Source organism: Diadema antillarum, unplaced genomic scaffold (assembly GCF_040938485.1).
Source record: "Diadema antillarum isolate AM-2024a unplaced genomic scaffold, OU_Dant_1.0 seq00000746_RagTag, whole genome shotgun sequence".
Classification (NCBI taxonomy): domain Eukaryota; kingdom Metazoa; phylum Echinodermata; class Echinoidea; order Diadematoida; family Diadematidae; genus Diadema; species Diadema antillarum.
The window spans coordinates 222,733-245,847 of record NW_027271643.1 but is presented as its reverse complement, the minus strand read 5'-3'; the positions used below and the strand labels follow the sequence as shown (position 1 = coordinate 245,847).

Here is a 23,115-nt window from a genome sequence, read left to right as displayed (position 1 = left end):
ATACAGTGCACTCCCGTTATAGCGAAATGCTCGAGACCAGCACTTTTCTTCCGTTATAACAAAATTCCGTTATAACCGAACAAATATAATATAGAACGAAAACAAGGAAGCCAGGCATATATCATATTCTGTTTGTTGAATACTCGTCATACACTGGAAAGCTATGTGAACAATAAAACAAATAGTTATTCAATTTCAGATTATTGTATTACAATAATGCAAGTTCCCCTCGGAAACTGTGCGTGACACACCAAGCGAACACACAGCGATGTGACACATTCGCCCATGCAGAGACGATATAAATGCTTGTTCCGCTATGTACTTTCGAAAGTGATCCTCATTTCGTTTTAACGGAGCACATTTCCTTTGTTTTGTTTTTTGTCAGTGGCGCTCGTAAAAGACTTCATTATAACAAAAACTTCGCTATAACTGTGTTTGTTATAAGCAAATTTTGTACCATAGACTTTAATGGCGATAATTTGGGGACCAGAAGTTTTACTTCGTTATAACGAAATTTCGTCATAGCCGTGTTTGTTGTAACGGGAGTGCACTGTACACTAAATTATATGTTTTTGGAGAGCTACGATACTAAAATATCAATACTTTATATGAAATTCCATAGTAATCAAACATCTCCAAATGATCAAGAGTAAATAGAAATTGAAAAGTTCTAAGAAGTAAGCATACTTGTGTTTTTGTCTTGTCTGTAACTTTTGAAGATGACATCACTGAATATACACTATGTGTATACACAACAGATGTATGCTTTAGGGGAAAACTCCATAACATACAATGACATCTTACCTATTGCCTCTATGATGTGAAATGAACAACACAGAAATTTGATCAAAATATTTCGACATACTTGTTTTTAGGAAATAAGCATACATATTTCAGGAGCTTGGTACAAGTACTGATATCCATGTGGGAATATTGCTAAGCATTTACATTTTACTGCTGGGTATTTATGCTTTCATTTGCTCTCCTACTGAGACAATGTTGGAATTTATGTCATTATCTTTTAACAACAAACTTAATAGTTTGAAATATCCAGTTTCATTATCCAAGCAATTACTTTGATTTGAAATGCTTCAATTCAATCTCTCAGTCATGACCTGAATTTTCACTTCGTTCTAACAAAAAATTATTATAATTATGTTCATTATAACAGGAGTGCACTGTGTACAAGCTCTGCCTTCAGAATTTAAAAAAAAAAAAACACAATCAAATATTCATTAAAATCACAATTCCTGATCCACAGGTACTCAAACAGAACCATCAAACCTGTTGTGTTGGAGAGAGAGAGAGAGAAAAAAAGATAGCTGTGGATTTTACTGGGCGCAAAACTAACTTTCCTTTGTTCCACTTGGGCAAAAACATGATCTAACCTTTAAGTTAATATAACACATAACTGGTCTGAGAATCAATTGTCAATTTAAGATCAAACATTATATCATCTGCTCTCAACTGATACTACAGAAATTGGATGAAATTTCCATACAATTTGTGATTTTTTTTTCAGAGATTACTTCTTGCACATTAATCAGAATATCAGTAATATCACTAATGCATAATCCACTACAGTGCACTCCTGTTATAACTAACACAGTTACAGCAAAACCATTGTTCCAACCAAGCAAAATTTAGGCCATCAGAGTTTATCAATACATATTTAAATACTCTATTATTTGATTACAGATGAATTTTCTAAATTACTGAAAGAAAACTGTTGGTCCCAAGGACTATTTTACAACAGGAGTCCCATATATATGCAATTCTATTTCTCCTTACTTTCTTTGAAACATTGACATATTACATGCAGGAACATGAATTCTTTTACATAATATGCACCCTCCCTATCCTTTTCTCTTAATACCTTAACTCAGACATATAAACTAAACTCTTACAGAGAATTAACCTCATAAAAATGCCATGGTACTGTAATGAGAGCTTATGTGTATCTCTGGACAAGAAAGGCACCTTTGCCAGAAGGGCATGTCACAAAAAAAAAAACAAAAAAACAAAAAAACAAAAAAAAATTGATATGAAATATGTCAATCTTGAAGTCAGGTTTATACCTCTATCACCTACAAGTTTACCTCACTCAGCGCTTTTCAACTAGAAGCCAAACATCGCCACCATTCTTATTGGCCACATGTGATACAAGCCCGAACACCTGTTCTGTTTCCTGGCCTGGCACAAGGCTGACTTTGAATGCACGGACAAACCATGCCAGAAAGATGGCCACCTCCTTGTAAGCAAATTGCTGCCCAGGGCACACACGTCTGCCGGCAAAGCCAAATGGTTGGAAGGCGTTGCGATGCCGATTCTTCACATTTTCTGCAGAAAAGTTGTCTGGGTTGAATCTGATATGTGCAAAGAAGAATAAAGGAAATGGGTAAAATTCAAACTTGAATCAATGGCTTTAAACAGTCTTTTTTATCATGCTGAAGGAAGAAAGTCAGAGCATGATTCAAAGGAATGTGGCAACAAATGGGATAGCATGGAAAATTGGCCCTAATGAGTGCAAAATGCCCTGGTATTCCATGAATTAAAGCCATTCAATATAATCATTATCATCTATGATCATCATCTACAGAAGTCATAATCTGTACAAAAGTGCTGAACTTTTACTAATTCTTGATGTCAAATACATTCTGAAAAAGGAGCAACTTCACTTGCGTATGTAGCGACTAGCAAGATATTTGTGCACCTGTGAGCTGTAACAAGAGTTGACACACTTAGTACAGTAGCAAGCACTCATGCACTCAGCAGGCTGAAACATCCTATATTGATGATAACTCAAAATCAATTGAACAATTTTCACAGGTAAAAAAAAAAGAGTTGGTAAAGATCAAAAAGAACCTTTATCCTGAGATACCATGTACGGCCTACATTGTAAGCCTGTGAAGGTAATGAATTATCCATGCTCCTGTTACATAGGGTAAGCAGGCTGAGCCTTTCACAGTAATATGCATTATCAACATGGAAGTTTTGTCTGTAAAGTCTGGAATAGCTTGAAATCAACGGCGTAGCCAGGATTTCATCTTAGGGGGGGCGGTTAGTCTGCGAGGGAGCGAAGCGACCGAGCCCGAGCGAGCGGAGCGAGCGAGGGGGGGAGGGTGGTGGAGGGGGGTGTCCCCCCTCCCACGGTAAGAACTTTTTGCATTTTGATGTTGTAAATGGTGCAATTTGATGCATGTTTTTGCGCGTTTTATCGACGTGAAACAGTCCCACTTGTTTAAGGTAGCAGTATATTTTAGTGTAGATTATTATTGAACAATTTGCCTATAAAATGGTATCATTTAAATACACTCTAGTATCAATTCTTTTCACTGAATATCATGAACGCGACTGAACCCGAGCGACCGGAGCGAGCGAACGGGGAGGGGAGGGTGTGGGAGGGGATGTCCCCCCTCCCACGGTAAGAACTTTTTGCGTTTTGATGTTGCAAATGGTGCAATTTGGTGCATGTTTTTGCGTGTTTTAACGAGTTGAAACAGTCCCACTTGTTTAAGGTTGCAGTATACTTTACTGTAGATTATCATTGAACAATTTGCCTATAATATGGTATGATTTAAATACACTTCTTGTATTAATTCTTTTCACTGAATATCATGAACGCGACTGAACCTGAGCGAACGGAGCGAGCGCGGCGGGAGGGGAGGGTGTGGGAGGGGGGTGTCCCCCCTCCCACGGTAAGAACTTTTTGCATTTTGATGTTGCAAATGGTGCAACTTGATGCATGTTTTTGTGCGTTTTATCGACGTGAAACAGTCCCACTTGTTTAAGGTAGCAGTATATTTTGGTGTAGATTATTATTGAACAATTTGCCTATAAAATGGTATCATTTAAATACACTTCTAGTACTAATTCTTTTCACTGAATATCATGAATGCGACTGAACCCGAGCGAACGGAGCGAGCGAAGGGGGAGGGAAGGGTGTGGGAGGGGGTGTCCCCCCTCCCACGTTAAGAACTTTTTGCATTTTGATGTTGCAAATGGTGCAATTTGATGCATGTTTTTGCGTGTTTTAACGAGTTGAAAAAGTCCCACTTGTTTAAGGTTGCAGTATATCTTGATGTAGATTATCATTCAACAATTTGCCTGTAATATGGCATGATTTAAATACACTTCTTGTATTAATTTTTTTCACTGAATATCATCAGTAACATTTGTTTGGTAGAAGTGTATTTTGATGTAGATTATTATTGAACAATTTGCCTATAAAATGGTATCATTTAAATAGTCTTCTTGTATTAATTCTTTTCACTGAATATCATGAACGCGACTGAACCCGAATGAGCGGAGCGAGCGAGGGGGGAGGGGAAGGTGTGGGAGAACTTTTTGCATTTTGATGTTGCAAATGGTGCAATTTGATGCATGTTTTTGCACGTTTTATCGACGTGAAACAGTAACATTTGTTTGGTAGCAGTATATTTTGGTGTAGATTATTATTGAACAATTTGCCTATAAAATGGTATCATTTAAATACACTTCTAGTACTAATTCTTTTCACTGAATATCATGAATGCGACTGAACCCGAGCGAACGGAGCGAGCGAAGGGGGAGGGAAGGGTGTGGGAGGGGGTGTCCCCCCTCCCACGTTAAGAACTTTTTGCATTTTGATGTTGCAAATGGTGCAATTTGATGCATGTTTTTGCGTGTTTTAACGAGTTGAAAAAGTCCCACTTGTTTAAGGTTGCAGTATATCTTGATGTAGATTATCATTCAACAATTTGCCTGTAATATGGTATGATTTAAATACACTTCTTGTATTAATTTTTTTCACTGAATATCATGAACGCGACTGAACCCGAATGAGCGGAGCGAGCGAGGGGGGAGGGGAAGGTGTGGGAGAACTTTTTGCATTTTGACGTTGCAAATGGTGCAATTTGATGCATGTTTTTGCACGTTTTATCGACGTGAAACAGTAACATTTGTTTGGTAGAAGTGTATTTTGATGTAGATTATTATTGAACAATTTGCCTATAAAATGGTATCATTTAAATAGTCTTCTTGTATTAATTCTTTTCACTGAATATCATGAACGCGACTGAACCCGAACAAGCGGAGCGAGCGAAGGGGGAGGGGAGGGTGAGAACTTTTTGCATTTTGATGTTGCAAATGGTGCAATTTGATGCATGTTTTTGCATGTTTTAACGAGTTGAAACAGTCCCACTTGTTTATGGTTGCAGTATATTTTAGTGTAGGTTATTATTGAACAATTTGCCTATAAAATGGTATCATTTAAATAATCTTCTTGTATTAATTCTTACACTGAATATCATGAACGCTGTCTGTTCAGCAATCAAACAGAAAAAGCATGCACACGAGGGTGTAGATAGGGGCATATCCCCTCCCACACGAACGTGATTTTGCGTTTTCAGACCTGTAATTCAGCGATCTGGTGCACATTTTTGGTGCAATACTTTTTCATCGAAGTGTTAAAATCACGGAATTTAGCTCTTATTCCGAATGTGCACCATCTGTGTGTATGTATAAAGTCTAGTGAGGTAGAGCTTAGGGGAAGGGGGATTTCCCCTCCCGCTCGCGGAGCTTTTGCGTTTTAGAATTTATTGAAATAAAGCGATCTGGGTATAGCCACAGTCTACTTCTATGCATGGCGGAAGGGGGGGGGGGGGGAGGGGCGGGCGAGCAGGGAGAAGGCGTGGGCGAGTGTTATCTCCACCCTTCCCTTCCGATGGAGCTTTTGCCTTTTTAAGGTTGAAATTGAGATGTCTCGTATACGCATATTGATGGAATCAACATTTGGGAAATCACAAAAAAAAAACAACACAAAACAACTGATGGGGGGGGGGGAACTGAGGGAGGAAAGGGTCGAGGGCGAGTGTTATCTCCACCCTTCCCTTCCGATGGAGCTTTTGCCTTTTTAAGGTTGAAATTGAGATATCTCGTATACGCATATTTGATGGAATCAACATTTGGGAAATCACAAAAAAAAAAAAAAAAAACACAAAACAACTGATGGGGGGCGGGACTGAGGGAGGAAAGGGTCGATTAAAAGGGGAAACTCCCCTTACACATGAGGGAACCTTGAGTTTTCGGAATATAAGTGATAAGTCTTGTGCACTCAGAACTATTCATATTTTTTTTGCAAATCTAAAAAGTGTACTAAGCTAGGGAAAGAGGCACAGAGGGGGAGGGTTTGGGAGAGATTTTGCATATTTTGAATTGAAATTCAACGATCTGGTGCACACTTTTAGTGAAATATTCAAAAAAAATATCTTATTTGATGAAAGATGCAAAGGAGACCCGCTTCATGTGCATGCATACAGATATACACGCATTTTTTTTTTCCGCCTCCCAAATCCCCGGTCCAAATCTTAGGGGGGGGCGACCGCCCCCATCGCCCCCCCCTGGCTACGCCAGTGCTTGAAATCCAACTGGACTGCCTGTCAAATATCCCAGACCACAAAACCTGTTTTTCTGTTAGGCCTGCCTTGAGGTTTTATGCATTTTCATCTTTCATAGCAGGTTGCCGGGCTGAGAAAATACATCACCACAAAACCTTTACCTTGAGGTACATTTCATTTGATATTCAGCAGCTACTTGTATCACTGGCTTACTATCCTAAGAAAACATCTGAGAAACATCACGGTTCTCTAATAAATTCATCATACATACAGTGCCTTTTTTTTAATGTCGCTGCATGTCATTCATAGTGCTATCAGGATTCCACAACACACTCTTATCTACTTTTGAATGAATTTTGAATATGTATTGTAATAATCACTGACTAATTTGAAGAAATGAACACTCATATTGAGCAATCACTTATCTAGATGCCTGTCAATATTGGTGTAATTGCCGGAGTGTCATTTAATTTGTTCCCTATTTCGAAGAGATTATCATATTTTCATTTACTTCGTATCAGATCCGCCAGGTTCATGCACACATTGAATCAAATGCCTCCTCAACAACATTTAAAAATTCATATTATAAAGAACTGAGGACAATACTTACACCTCAGGGTTAGGAATGTTTTCTCTGACCACAAAGAGACACCAAGGGCATGCACAACAGGAGTCTGTTTGTAAAGCATAAAGGGGAGAAAAGTCTATTAGATGAATTAGCTGCAAAATTGTTTACTGCCAGTATTCCTTTGAGTACATGATTAAAATGTTGGCATTAACCTTTACTGGCAATAGAAACATAACATTTGTAAAGGTAGCATTCTTCTTTCCTGGCAATAAAAGCATAATATTCTAGCTTGGCAATTTCATCACAGACTATCTTTTCAGTATCAAGTGGCTGAAATACTATTATTCATAACATATCTAATTGACAGTGCATTAAATCAGGGCACAGTACAGGCAATCGTTCATTGAGCAAATTCTCAAAGAATTCTGAACACAGACAAGCTGACAAGGACATGACATGTCCATGCAAAATTAATACATGTGCATGTAGCTACCATTTGGAAGGAAGCAACATTGAGTCTCCCATATCCTACTATAAGATTAAATTCCTTATCCGGATGAATGCTGGTCCCGACATGTCCAGACAGGAGAAGTTGGACTGTATGTCAAAAGTCTAGAAAGACTTTGTATATATACAGACCAGTATTCAGACCGGACAGTATGGTAATTCTGGACACGCACATCTCTGTGTAATAATGACATTCAATAAGCGCAGGACTTTGTAGACTACCCTTTCAGAGCATTGTATGAGCTGAATTCACCAAAAATGCGACACACACATGTAGAAATGCCAAGAAATTCACATTTCACCTAAGATTTAGAAGAAGACGTCAATTTATCACAATATTTGATTGCATAAACTGTTCACAACGTTCACAACGTTCATGTAAGACCTTTTACTGTACAATATGAAATTTGAGCCTCATTTGCTGATTTTCTCTTATGTCATCCGCTGTGTACAGTGAATTGTGGGTATAAATTGTAATTCTGGTGCATGGACAAGATGTGAAAAATGTCTACATGTTCAATCGATTCCATGGAAATACAGATTTAAATATCTTGAAACATTGCAGAAATCATGAGGAAAATGAGGAAAGTACCAGTTTCATTCTTTGCATGTGGACTCAGCACCTGTTATACTTTAATATACATTGTACTTTTCATGTCTATCTTTGTGTGAGACAGACACACCTGGTTCTATTCACCCTGCTGATTTAAACTGACCCTAACATGACCAATGCTCTGTTAATTGAAAGATGCACTTACCCCTTTAGGAATTACATGACCACCAAGTACGACATCAATATCTTGGACACGGGCAGCGAATGGAGCAAGAACAGAAACTCTGAGAGTTTCATCCAAAACCTGTCTCAAATATCTGTGTTTGAAGAAAAAATAATTAAATCAGCAAATCTCTATGTACCACTAATCATGAGTTTACAAACCTTGGTATCCTCTCTACTTGAGGTGTTGATGGTTTTTGTCACACAACTTGGTGATAATATGGTATTCGACTTCTACTGTAAACAAATATCATGCAGTCAAAAAACATCATAGATGACCTTGTAAACTATCTGTCAGTTTAGATGCATATTTTTTTATTCATTTCTTTATTTTACGGAAGGCATACTAGTAGCATTTAAAGGCACTCAATCGTGGCGAGTGGTTTGTGCGGCACGGAGACGAACGCAACACGCTGCCTCCCCCATTCTGTATCAAATGTAGTGACCCCGAATGAGAATAGTGCTGGATCAATGGGTCAGCGAACAACACGCTAACCTACAAGAGCTCTATGCTACAAATCTCCTAACCCAAAATGGCTGTCCGAGCGAGCCACGAGAGCTTCCGAATGGACGCACACTCTCAGTGCGCATGCGCATGAAGAGAGGCCAAAAGAGCCACGCGTCTTCTGGTCTCTCTCCTCCAATCACCGCAGCTCCCGGTGACAATGTTTGTGTATGATGCGTACACACACACGCACACACACACACACGGGGCAGCATTGTCCCACATGTTTATGGATATAGCACCGAGTCTGGCATTGCGCAATTGCATGCACAAACTTCGGTCGTTCGGAATTTACGTACTATAAGGGATGAATATCGGCTGCCTTTAAATGAGCAGTTTTCTTTTACTATTATAACTGCTTATTATTATTCACACCATTACACAAAACTACAAGAATATAGTGTTAAAGGCAATGGAAATCTAGTTTCTTTTTTTGGCATGGATATATCATTGACATATAAAGGCAAGCTGCAATGATGACTATCTGACCATCACTGGACAAATATTTCTGGTGTGACCATGTGACTACTTCAGGGAATAAGGAGCTAACATAATGAAATGCATAGGCAAGACTACTGTCTGCTGCAAAGTGGAACTTGAAATTAAGGGAATAAAACACAAAAACAAATTTACATCCACCTTTGAGACAATCCTTCTGAGGTTGTTAAAAGTAGCTTACGTCATATCTGCAATATGATCCATTGTAACATCACCAGTCTTCCCAACAATCTTTGTCACATGATCTGCCAATTTCTCCTGGACCTTTTCATCTTGAGTAAGGAAGAACACGGCCCAGGCAAGCACTGCAGAGAAATGGCAGAGAACAATCTGTTTAACATCACAGGATTCCTTGTGCTACAGTCGAGCACTTTTGAACTATGCATTATTGAGCACTTGAAAACATTCCAAAAGTAGGAACTTACTGGAAAACTTCCATAGGAAGGGAAATATTGAATTTGTTGTCATGATTGTCATGAAACATGACAGTTTGGGCATCTGAAAAAGATGTAGGCTTACTGCTTGCTCTGTGATTATTTCAAAGGCAGTGTCTTGGAAACTGATTGACTCTATTTGTATGATGATCTTTTGTTTTCTTTTTTTTTACAGTCTCTTCAGCAAATGCATCTTTCTTTTGATACCATAGAAATATTGCAGAACATGTAACCTTTCCCATTAATGTTGCTTAAACTCAACCTTAAATTGCAAAAGCTGGAATCTATTACTTCAAATTGATTTTGCCTCCTTGAAGTATAAACAGTGGGAGTTTGTGTCTTTCATACCCAGGTCAAATCTTCACTGCCTATAGAGAACCCACTGCAAAGAGAAAACAGTCATATAAGGGATCACGTATGTTCTCACAATTGCCAGAGGTGTGAAAGCCACCCACAAAGTATGTGATGGCATCAGCAAGCAGCCTGGACTCTGGGTAGTTAGCCCTCAGCAGTACATCCAGAAAGATTTCCTGGCCCTGATCGGCGGGGTTGGCCCGACGTTGCTTAATGGCCTTTCTGATGGCATTTTGCATCCTGTCTTGGGCTGTAAATGAGTGTGAATGAGTACATGAACTACAAAAAAAAAAATCAAATATCTCATTACAGTATACAAACTCATATGCACCAGTATTTGAATCACCTCTATCCTATCACCTCACTCAACATGGGATAGCCATTGGAAGTCTTTTAGGATCAAAACTTGCAGATACTGATTTATGCTACATTTACATGTATCTACATTGCATTGGATATATGGTATGTCTCCTATGGTTATATTCAATGATGATGATGACTCGTATCTTTGGAAAGCCGCTTTCAGTTCTGGTAAATTCTTATGCAGACATCCATGACAGATAGACAATTTCAAAATGAGGGGTGAAACAGATCTCACTCCCCACATGATCTTGTGTCATGGTGGCATTTATCAGAGTAATAAATCACTATTCCTTACATGTTTCTGGAAAAAACCACAGGCACAACAATAACACATAAATACATTTTATCCAGAAGTCTTGCGTAATGCTTGCTTTTTAGTTTTGCACAAGCAAATAAGAAATACCTACAACTTATATCTTATTCAAATACATGAAATTCTTCCGTCGAGATGTTTTAATTGCAACTGATTGACAAATTGCCCTACATCGACGTAAATAAGCACTGAATTGATCAGTGTTTTAGTAGTAGAAATGATAAAAAAATCATGGGCATACATACTCGAGCAGGATTCGAACCTATGAGCTCCTGATCACCGGACAGGCGTCATCTCCACTAGACCACCAAGCTTTCGCCCGACAGCAAGTGTTGGTTCTAGTCCTTATAGCATGCAGCGGGTACTGCTTTATTATTCAAATTCAAAAAATCATGGGCATACTACTCGAGCAGGATTCAAACCTACAACCTCCTGATCACCGGACAGGCGTCATTTCCACTAGACCACTGAGCTTTTGCCCGACAGCAAGTGTTGAGTACGTACGCCCATGATTTTTTAATCATGGCTACTTCTAAAACACTGATCAATTCAGTGCTTATTTGTGTCGATGTAGGGCAATTTGTCAATCAGTTCAAAACTCAAATCATGAATATATATATCAAATGGAAAGCCATATTCACCTTCATCAAACTCCTTCTCTCGCTTGCTCCCAGGTTCTGGCATGATCCCTCCAAGCCGGGATTCAAGATCTGCCCACACCTTGAACACCAAGACAGAAAAACATTGAAAAGGATGATTCACTTTCACACAAGATGCATTATTGTAGCTTATAATTATAGATTATAATTGCTCATGATAGTACAATAATTGTGACTTTTGCAACATAAAATTTTGCATTTTCATAATAACATGCCTTTATGAAGTTTTCAAGTTAAAAGGAACTAGAAATGTTGCTACGCCAACTGGTATGCCTCCGCCAGAATGCATCAGTATGGTTATCCCAGTAGGTCTAACGTATGTCTTGACAATGTGAGATGACAGTTTCACATATCTGGGGGAAAAAAAAAATCAATGACATGTTTGTCACATATGTGTAAAGTATTTACTTTCCTTGTACTGGGTTTCATATGGATTAATGGCTAAATTGTTTTAAGAGAACAGGGCAAAATATGGGGAAAATTGTGACATTTGAACATTTCCCCTTGACATTTGACCCCACGACCAAAATTTTTCCATGAACAGAATAATTGTGCAGTAATGCTTGCATATACCTTGTTCATTTAAGTGTAGGCTCCTATGCACTAAGTAATCATTAAGGTATGGAGAAATAGTTTCTCTTCAGCATTAAATAGAATTTTAGCATTTCAACCTAACCTTCGAACCTTTAATGATAATAATAATAAACCATATTTATATGGCGCATATCACAAAAATAGATTAATGTCTCTATGCGCATTGAAGGAAAGGACCTTTGATCCCAAAAGTTCCAAAATATCAATGTCAGGTAGATATGCATATGTACTATAAAGTTTCATGATGATACTGTAAGCCATTTCCAAGATGTATGGAGGAAAAAAGTGAAATTCTTCTCATCTAGTGATGGTGGCACTGAAACTTAAAAATTCATAACTTTTGAATGGATTGTCCACTTTTCCTCAAACTTTCACTGGTGTGTTCTAATGCTATTGCCGCATTCTCTCAATCTGTGTACATAAAGGTGGACTTGTCCTTCAAGACTATTTCAATGTCACATGCATCAACGGGGAATTCTGGGCCAGTTAAAAGTTAGTCTGAAAAAGGAAGGGTAAATCTTACAAAGCACATCAGCGGTCATTTGATCAAAATCGAAAGGAAGTTATGATCTTGTGAAGTTTGACTAATTTTCACAAAATAGTTCTTGAGTAGCTGATATGAAAATACAAATCATAAAATAATATCACTGCTTCACAGCTTGTCATATAATGTGTACATAAAACCTTGAATTGAAAACTTGAGGTTGAAATGCAATTTAAACCCAGTCTCATTATTTTGTAGACATTCAGCCATAATTAACACTAGGGGGATTCACATGTACACAACTAGCAGTGTATAAAGCTCAAGATTTGTAACTCACTAGCAAACTCAAGTTTTTTCAAGTGTAAACACAAAACCCCCATTAATTAGTGTGATCAACAGTGCGATGCTAAACCCACGAAATCTTGCTCTTATTTCTGAATCAGTGCACTAATTTGCCCCATGGTGACAGTGAGGTCAACCAAATACACTTGGGTTTTTACATCCAATCATTCAAAGTGTATGCCACAAGTGTGCTCTCCACACGATTGTGAGTCACAAGAACAAGAGATTTATTGATCGGTATTTGGGTGGTTATTTCTGTATGCACGAACTATTGCAAAAAAAACCAAAAATCAAAATAATCCAAACAAACTCAAGTTTTGTGAACGGCTGCAAAAAACCCCAAGTTTGGCAGTGTACTCGCTAACCCGCTATTTTGTACATTTGAATGTGACTATTGTTTTACACGTTTATAGCACATAAAATTTCATCACTTTTTTGCACAAGATTGAAAGAGAACTGCGAGGTGATGACAGCTCACCATTTGCACATTAAAATAAATTGTTTGAGAATGATTTTGTATAAAAAGCAAATCTTTAAATATGTCATAACTTCCTTACTTTTTGTCTGATTTTGATCAAAACTTCTGCATTGTGCTTGTAAGATTTTCCTCTTTTTTTTCAGACAACTTTTACCTGACCCAGATTTCCCTTTCAAGTGCTAATAAGTAGTGTCAATTCACTTTGACTAAAAAGATCAAAACATACATGATCATAGTCTCTTCTCATATCTGACAGAGCCTTGCCATCTTGGAAAAAATCTCCAAACGATGTTATGGTGATGCCCTTCATGGCAGTGTCTAAGCAGGTGGAACGAAGAGGGATGTGTTCATTGGGAGGGCAGTCTGAGAGCTTTCCAACCAAATCTCTAGAGATCTGAAACATAAAACACACACACACACACACAACACAAAATAATTTAACATGTGGTTCAATTCACTTGGTGGGGAGTACAAATGCCAAAGAGATTAATTACATGATATTTTCACGGGCAAATCTGAAGGAGAGTTGTCATGAAGTGTAATCATTGCAATATCTGTCGTACTTTGCACACAGTATAATCAATGTAACTGTTTCCCATAAGAACACCAAGCCTCAAAATTCCATAACTTTTTGTATCTCTCTTCTTGATTTGTTTGTTATTCTATTAAAGTTTATTCTTACTATCAAAGCACTACAGTATATAGGAATATGAAGTGGACTTCTCACTATTTGAAATATAAAAGGACAATCCAATAAAACACTTCTTGAGCCCTTCAAATACAATGTAACCTCTACCCATTTGTTCTGCTAATAGAATAGACATGAATACCAATTTACCTACGAACTGATTTTTCCATTACTCATACTACCACTAAATGGTGGACACATCTAAGAAAGAGTACACAATATGATGTCATGCATGCCAATCTGTTCAACATTAAGAATTGCATCTCTGCTATGTTATGTCCAACAATGCCTTGCAATGCAGGGCAATATCCTTTGCACTGCATTTTTCATGACTACAATCTACATACATTGTATATCATGGCTCATATATTATCCCACTTTCTCCATGACAACATATCTTAATATCACTTAAGGCATCAAAGATCATGTGCATAGATCTTTTGAATGCAAAAATAATATGAAGCTACAAATTAGGTCCATACACACCTTCCTCACTTCCTGACATTGAGACTTCTGTGACATAAAAGAACACATTGCTTTGCGAAAATATTTACTGATCTGTCGCTTCGGTTTACCCAGTTTTATCAAATTCCACTAGTGAAATATGTTTTTGTGTGCATGAGTTATGATGGTCACACATATAGGACATCAACACACAAAGCCCTATCATATACATATATATTACAATATATATGTTGCTGCTGTTGTTGTTTTGTTCAATATTCATGAAGTCTCACTTGTACCTTGTTGAAAACAGACACATGGTTCTGGAGCGCTTGAAATCCAAAGCATCGGTCAGTGAGATCCCTTCGCTTCCTGCCGTCAGCCCCATTGGCATACTGGATGCTGTCTGTGGTTATCAGTGGCTCAAAGAGCTGAAAGAGAAGAGCTGATGAGATAAAGATGGGAATGAGGTCTAATGTAAGAACAGTCTCCAAAACACACAAAGGATGAATGCACTGCAAAATTAAAAAGTGAATATAATCAGTGGCGTATCTAGGGAAAACGGCGCCCGGGGCAAGCGCGAAAATTGCGTCCCTAATTTCTGAAAAAGACTAGCGTTCAACCCCAACCCGGTCCCGGTAGGGACTTTAAGCAAAGTCCACATGATATGCTTTTCAAGCCCTTAAAAGGGGTCTTTTGAAAGTGATTTAAATGTAATGAATTTTGATAAATTTTGGCGAGCGAGCGCAGCGAGCGAGCCGAAAATTTTTGTATTTCAGCTGACAAAACATGTAATTCTTGTCATTTTTTGCTTATCAAATCTTACAATTCTAATCAAGATAGTGACGGCCTTATAGATAACGATTTATCTATACCAAGAAACTGAGTACTTTAAAAAATATTCTAAATCAGGGGGGCATTTCATGAAGCATTTTGTCCGACAACTTGTCGGACAAAATTTGCTCTCAGCCAATCAGAAGCAAGGATTTCAGTAGCTTTTAACAGTTTGTCAGACGAGATATCTGACAAATTGCTTCATGAAATGTCCCCCATGTACGCGCGAGTGAGCCGAAATTTGTATATTTCCGCGTCATCATGACGTTTTGTTCTCATCTCCTTTTTGTTTTGATAAATTTTGGCGGGCGAGTGCAGCGAGCGAGCAGAAAATTTTTGTATTTCAGCTTACAAAGCATGGAACTCTTGTCATTTTTTACTTATCAAATCTTACAATTCTAATCAAGATATAGTGACGGCCTTATAGATAACGATTTTTACCAACAAACTGAAGACTTGAAAAAATACTCTAAATTAGTACGAGTGAGTGAGCCGAAATTTGTATATTTCTGCGTCATCATTACGTTTTGTTTTTATCTCCTTTTTGTTTTGATAAATTTTGGTGAGACGAGCGAGCGCAGCGAGCGAGCCGAAAATTTTTGTATTTCAGCTTACAAAACATGGAACTCTTGTCATTTTTTGCTTATCAAATCTTACAATTCTAATCAAGATATAGTGACGGCCTTATAGATAACGATTTTTACCAACAAACTGAGGACTTGAAGAAATACTCTAAATTAGTACGAGTGAGTGAGCCGAAATGTGTATATTTCCACGTCATCATTACGTTTTGTTCTTATCTTGTTTGATTTTTTTTTGGCAAATGACATGTGTGAACACAATAGACATTGTCATTTTGTCCGCGCCATCATCACATTTTGTTCTCACCTTCTTCTTCTCTATAAAATTTAGTGAGCGAGCGCAGCGAGCAAGCCGAAAATTGTTGTATTTCAGCTTACATAACATGGAATTCTTGTGTGAACACAATAAACATTGTCATTTTGTCCGAGTCATCATTATGTTTTGTTTTTATCTTTTTTGATTTGGTTTTCTGCCCCCCCCCACACCATTCTTCCTCCCCCCCTCCCCCCCCCCCCCCCCCTTCCGGTGAGTTGTTTCTTCTTCTTCTTCTACTACTTCTTCTTTTTTTCCTTTTTCTTTTTTCCTTTTTTCTTCCTTTTTTCTTTTTTCTTTTTTCTTCTTTTTTTTGCGCCCCCAAGGAGTGGCGCCCGGGGCACGTGCCCCCCTTGCCCCCCCCTAGATATGCCACTGAATATAATCCTCCATCTGAAAACCCATACAATATGTACAGACCATGATAAAGACCATTTCAGAGAAAGACCATCTCTAGATGTGACTGATTCTATTCAATATTTGTTATTACAAATTCTTAAACAGCAGGTAGAGTTCAGATGTGAGTTTTTTTTTTCAATTTCTCTCCTTCTACAAATGAAATTCAAGATTGTAACTGCTGATCTGTAAATTAACAATGAAGAAAATTGAAGAAACTCACACCTGAACCTTCACTCCTCTGAATAACATCTTGCTTTCAGCAGGTATATTTTTTTCTCGATTTTGAAAACAATGCCTATCATAAGGTATGAGTCTTCAATTTGTCCATCCTCTGTGCAAATGAAATTGTGCTGATCTACATTTTTAACAAACATGTCTGAAAAAAGGAACTAGGGAGAATCAAATCTGACTTCTATTGCTTTCCAGGTAGCGACAATATCACCAGGCTGTCCCTGGTTGCCAGCAATGCCAGCAATGCCTACGGCTCAGGTGAGCTAAAAATGAAACTTACGTGGTCTGTCAAAGACTGCTTGGTGCTCCTTATAGAGCTCAGGGGAGGCAATGCTGACACAAAGCTGATCAGTGTAGTAAAAGGAAACAATGTCTCCAAACTCAGCATGAAGTTTGACGAGGAACTGGTGCAGACTGCCAGCATCAGCAATTTCATCCAAGTTACCTTTTCTGCAAGATGAAAGCAATACAAGTCAAAGACAAAGCACACCTGGACTACATTTATTTCAAAAATTTCAAAACTAAAGCTGATTATAAAAGTCTCTCTCTCTCTCTCACTTTTTACAGCTTAATTAATTACCAGTGGTGTTCATCACACTATCTGCTTTTTAGCATGGCCATGTCCTACTTTGAATAACACAACATTTTCAGGATCTCATCGTCAAATATTTTTTTACAAAGCTGTGCTTTATACAAGTAAATCCCCCATATCTGTGACTTGCATTTGAACTCCCTTTCCCCCCCCCCCCCCCCCCCCCGGAAAAAAAAAAAGAATGAACATATGACAAGTGCTTACTTGTGGGAATGAATTAAGTTTCGCTAAATGATGGAGTAAACTCACTTACACAGGATCAGATGGAGCTACACCAGGAACTGTGGTAGCCTTTGGAGGAGCAGTCTGCCATTACAAAAAAAAAAAAGAAAAGAAGAAGAAGTATGATTTAATGAAAGTGATATGTTGACAGGATGTCTGTCCAAGACAATGATAAAGCAGGTGGCATTGCATTTTACATAACATTCTTACAGAGTGGAAAGGTTTTATAAAGTACAAGAAAAAAAAAAATCATCCAGATCATCATAATAATTGTTTTCTTTCATGATCATAATCTTTATAATCATTCTTTTTCACACTCATTGGTCGCACAATTTTAAAATTTTAAAATCACATCAATTGCTAGTTAATAGTCAATACAGGTACGTAACTAGGATTTTTATGGAAGTGTTCAGAAAAAGAAAAAGTAGACCTTTCTATGATGTCTATTTGCCACATTGGGGACCCCAACAACATTTCTGGTGCCATTAATCAGCTGACAAGCAAAAAACAAAACAAATTGAAACAAAACAAAACAAAATAAAACAAAAAGAGGCTCCCTGTGCAATATTTTTCCATTTTTCCTGCCACTTTTGGGTTTCATCGGCTGACAAGTGAAAAAATAAAAAGTTTCTGATACCTATTTCTTGCTGCTGGCAAAAAGGGGGGGGGGGGGGTTCCACTACTCATTTTTTTTCTATTCATTTCTTTTATTTTTTATTTATTCATTTATTCTTTGCTGCTGACAAACAGGGGGAGGGGGTTGCTAAACCCCCAAGTTACGGCCTAGCTTTGCTACACAACAAACAGCACAAAACAAAGAAAGCAAAACAAAGAATTTGTAATCCTCCTACCACCACACATACAACACACATACATAGTGTGTGGGAAACAGGTATTGATTTTGCAAAGTTTTACATTTTAAGATTCTTTCATGAATTTGAAAGATTCTAAGGACTTCTTTTTCAGTGATCACCAAGACAATTCACGAACACAGAAGCCTCAGCTTTGAACTCACTGGATAGAAGTAGATGAGTAGCGCAATGAGAAACACCACAAAGGTGACAGCAAAGATGGCAAAATCCAACATGGTGAGTACACTCCCTGGATAGGCGTTTCTGACAGAGGCTGAAGAAAAGAAATACATAGGTTGAAATCACCTTATTACAAGCTACAATGTAATTCATAAAGCACATGATCACAAAAAAAAAAGAAGAAAGAAATGTCCCTGAGGCGACTGGCATGCCTCCGCCACAATGCATGGTTCTCCCTATACATATGTAGGTCTTGAGTACATCTTGAGAATGTGAGACAACAGTTTCACATAATTGGCAAAAAAAAAAAAGAAGAAGAAACAACTGTGTTGAGTGTTTACTTTCCTTGAACTTGGTTTAACATGGATGGATGGCTATATTGTTTAGGAGAGCGGGTACCTGGTATTCAGGGATTTGAGCACTTTACTTGAACTTTGATCCCATGGCCCAAAACTTTTCGTACATAATCACCGTATGGAAATACATGTACAATTGTACCTTTTTAAATACATGTACAACTGTAATACACGGTACCGGTACCAGTAAATAAACTGTACCAAGTTTAATCACACTGTCAGTGTATAATAATTCATTTATAGAGTTTGAAGAAAATAGTGTAATTTTAGCATTATAACCGCATCTTTGACCCTTGACCTTTGACCTCACGACAAAAAATTTCCAAAGGTAATCAGTGTCAGGCAATCGTGCAACATTTTATGAAGGTGCTGTACCTTGAGCCATTCCTGAGGTATGGAGGGGAAAAAATACATGTTAGATGCTTGTTAGCATTTTATCCTGACCTTTGACCTTTTGGCCCAAAACTTTCTCCAAGAGAATCTTAATCAGGTACCAGTAATACACTATGTTTCTAGAAAATACATTCAGGCACTGTGGAGATATAGAAGAAGTATCAACATTTTTGCATTTGACCTAGACCTTTGGTCTTCAATAAGCATACATATGTGTAGCTTTGTCCACTCACACAATACACACCAATGTCTCTGAGGCATTCATCCTATGTCACAGATAGTGTGCACATTACGTATGGGACACTTCAGGGCTTTTAGACCTGAAAAAGTACTGTAAAGGGTCTTTGATTACATTGAACATCATCATGGCGATTTATATTAAGGAGAATAATAATCATGTACAAAATGGTGACCAAATGACCTTGAAAAAATATTTTAGAAGCGTAAATATGTGCCATTACTATGGGATCAGAAAAAAAATGAACACTTTTTCAACCTAAAATTTTCTGAAAATATGCTACAAAAAAACTTGTAAATCACTGTGACAAATGTCACAATACTCAAGTTTATCAAAGATAAGTTTCATGTCATAAGGCAAAAAGCTCCAATTAAAGACAGATACAGGAAGTTATATACATGTATGGCACAGTTTGTCTCATTTGTTTAGTGTGTGGAAACCCTACAGTGTATTTATTGGAATTTGGTGTACACATGTAATTACCAAATCAAACTTAGTTGCAGTTATTCAAATATGAATGCAAACTGTCAAGAAACCAAAATTCCAAGGACATTTACCACCATAATCATATTTTATTATATTTCATATTTTTATTTCCAACCTGAGTACAACTTGTACTGGTACATTAGCATACAGTTTGTATGCCCCTAACAACTGTATATTCATCATATGGCTTCTACTAAAACATGCCATAATCAGTGAATAGCAAGTTTGTTGAAGACCAATTTCCTAATCCAGGGCTGCACACTAAACCATTTTTTCTACTGGTCAAACCGGTCTGTCGGACCAGTTTTTCAGTAGTAGGTACCCAGTTTTTCAATTTTTTACTGGTCCATTCCTGAAAAAGTTACTGGTCCGATAGTGACTTTTACTGGTCCTGGTCCGTCGGACCAGTGCCAGTGTGCATTGTTGGTTAATCAGTTACAATGAAAAACAACTTGATGCAACAAACACCAATGAGAATAAATACAGTAATGGTGGTACCCGATGCACAGAACCTTGATTGTCTCAGGCCTCGAAATAGGATTTTGGAGGAGCAAGGCCATTTAGAAAAGGGCACTTTTTCCAAGAGGCCAGGGCACTTAGGTCAGTCAGAGGGGCACCAAGGCGACATTCGAAAGGGCATGTTGGGTGTTTATACGTAATGTGAATGCCCCATAGAGCTGTATGCTATCGACCGTGCTGCTACAATCCAGCAGCGCACGCATGCATAAGATCTCTCTGCAGCAGACGACGTTAGGCAGTAGGTCATACGCAATACGATGCAGGTTCTGTAATAGACCGATTCGGGTTCGTTGAGGGCAGCAGACAATTTGTGGCACTGGGCGCAGCCATAGTGGGTGTCTCAGCTGACCCCCCCTGCTCTCCCCCACCCCCGGGCAACATGTTTATCACGCACTTGTAACAAAGGTTCGCGCACTAAGCAAGCGTTCGCGCACTCAGTACGAGACGCCTACAGAGCTACCAAGTCTCACGCATTCTGCGTGAGACTCAAGCATTTAGGGGCCGTCTCACGATCTCACGCATCGGGCGAAGTCTGCAAGTTGGGCCTATAATAATGAGCACAACTCAAAAGATTAAAGTGATAGTTGCAATTGTATGTATATTTTCTTTTGTCTTTCAAAATAAGTAAAAAATATTCTATTAAGTATGCACCTGATCGCACCATTAAGAGCTAAAAATTTAAAAAAGCTCCCTACTATGGGAGGCCACAGGTGGGAAAAACAGCTCCCACGCCCTCGCTCGCGCGCACATGCGCTCGCCGAGATGCAGAGTCATGAAAATCTCACTCATAAAAATTGTTTGAACTTGGCATCCCTGCGCCTATTATTGGCTGAAACGACCATGCATCAGTTTTTCATTCCGCGCGCGGAAGAGGGTGGGGAAGAGGAGAGGGGGGGTCGGCTGAGACACCTCGTTAATGGCGCTGCCCATGCCAAAAATACACATAGCGCGTCACAGAATCGGTCTATACGGTATGTTCTCAACGCACACGCCGCGCTCTCTTTGGAGCACTTCCGGCGCCATTTTGCTTTGAGCATGCGGCGCGGGTCGGGTGCACAGAACTCTTAAGAGTTCTGTGGTCTTTTAGGCTTTGGAGTTTGGAAGCATGCACCATATCAGATGACTTTCACCAGCACTGGCAGACAGAATCGATATAGATAGACCTTAAGGTCCTAACAACAGTTTAGAACAGGGCAATGGGGGTCTCTACACTGTATCTTATTTTTGAAACTGACGTTAATATTACACACAACACGATGTCATAATTTCATAATCACGTGACGACGAAATTAGGCAACCACACTCACTCACTGTTTACAAACATAGCATTGTACTACATACTGCCTGGACTAAGCTAGCTGTCTGGTGAAGAAGGCAACGCTGTTACTTCGTTGAGTTTGGCTGCTCGCAAGGAGCCTTTGTTCTCCATCGCATCGTACGTCCGTATGCGTACGAGCCGCGACACTACGTACAACTGTATCGCTTATCCGTGGCGCTGGCCGCGCTGGCCGTGGTGTGATGTGGGGGATGTAACGACTTCTCAGGCGCAGGCGCAGGCAGGCCACATCATCATTGCTTGGGCCTCTCTTTTTTTACGTGTGTGTTCAAGACAAAGAATCTGAGGGCTTTAATTATGGCTCCATTGAAGACACGGATTAAACACAAGTAACGTTAGATCTACAACTTACAGAACTGTGGTCGGATGCTGGTTGCGGTTGCGGAGCCGTATTTTATGTGAGTTTTTCGCTCTCAATCCGATAGCGATAGTCCGGCGGTGTGCTCTGACCCGGTACGGTAGCGTCGCGACCCGGTACCTTTGGACGTGCGGTCTTGCGCGCGCGGCGAAACTTGTTCATCCAGCCAGCCCATGCACTGTACATGTGCCATACTTTGTTTACACGGCAAAATCATCAGGTGACCTTCCGTCACGTGATTACACGTTTGCCATCGGAACTACAATCAAGTAGGTACAAAATTGTAGACTCTGTCTAGTTTAGCACGTAACTGCAACAAGCTTCGAGCAGCCAAGTTGAAGATAAGATAATGCAGAGTAAGCATTCTTTGATTGGGTAAATATAATTGGGGATAGGTGAGTAATCGAGAGTGTGTAATCATGTAAGCAAAGATCCTTTGGAGTGTGGTTGCTACGCTTCTTGAGGGATTCCACTAGGCACTAGAATTATTCTACGGCTTTAAAACTTTAATATGTTTGTGGAATTGTATATAATAAAATATTATTAATACCCTTTTGTACTCCACCAGCATTCTGTTATTCTCATACTGGCATTAATTGTTAAGTTTCTGTTAATCCAACATAATTTGCATTCATATTTCACTTCATTACACGTCCAAAAATGGTTACTCTTGCTGTTGTGGAAATAGAATTAACATTTTAGTGCAAATGATTCTCTATGTGCTTTACAAAACTTTCTAGACATCTGGAAAAAAAAAGAAGATGCCTGTATACCTTTTCAAAGTTCTACAAAATGTTTAGCGTATGTCTGAGCCGTAAGTTTGTGTGGCAACATAGTAATAGT

General features: G+C 38.7%; 1 protein-coding gene across 1 annotated transcript; it reads right to left on the bottom strand.

The window, feature by feature from the left end:
* Positions 1-1,581: 1,581 nt before the first annotated feature.
* On the bottom strand, positions 1,582-22,388 carry LOC139738500 (cytochrome P450 20A1-like). The gene is given in 13 exon segments (XM_071649125.1): positions 1,582-2,366; positions 6,988-7,006; positions 7,009-7,051; positions 8,211-8,322; positions 9,412-9,535; positions 10,092-10,268; positions 11,336-11,414; positions 13,478-13,645; positions 14,683-14,828; positions 17,022-17,191; positions 17,587-17,639; positions 18,571-18,680; positions 22,267-22,388. Coding segments are annotated over 12 exon segments (1,425 nt in total). The 5' UTR covers positions 18,643-18,680; positions 22,267-22,388; the 3' UTR covers positions 1,582-2,104.
* Positions 22,389-23,115: the final 727 nt, after the last annotated feature.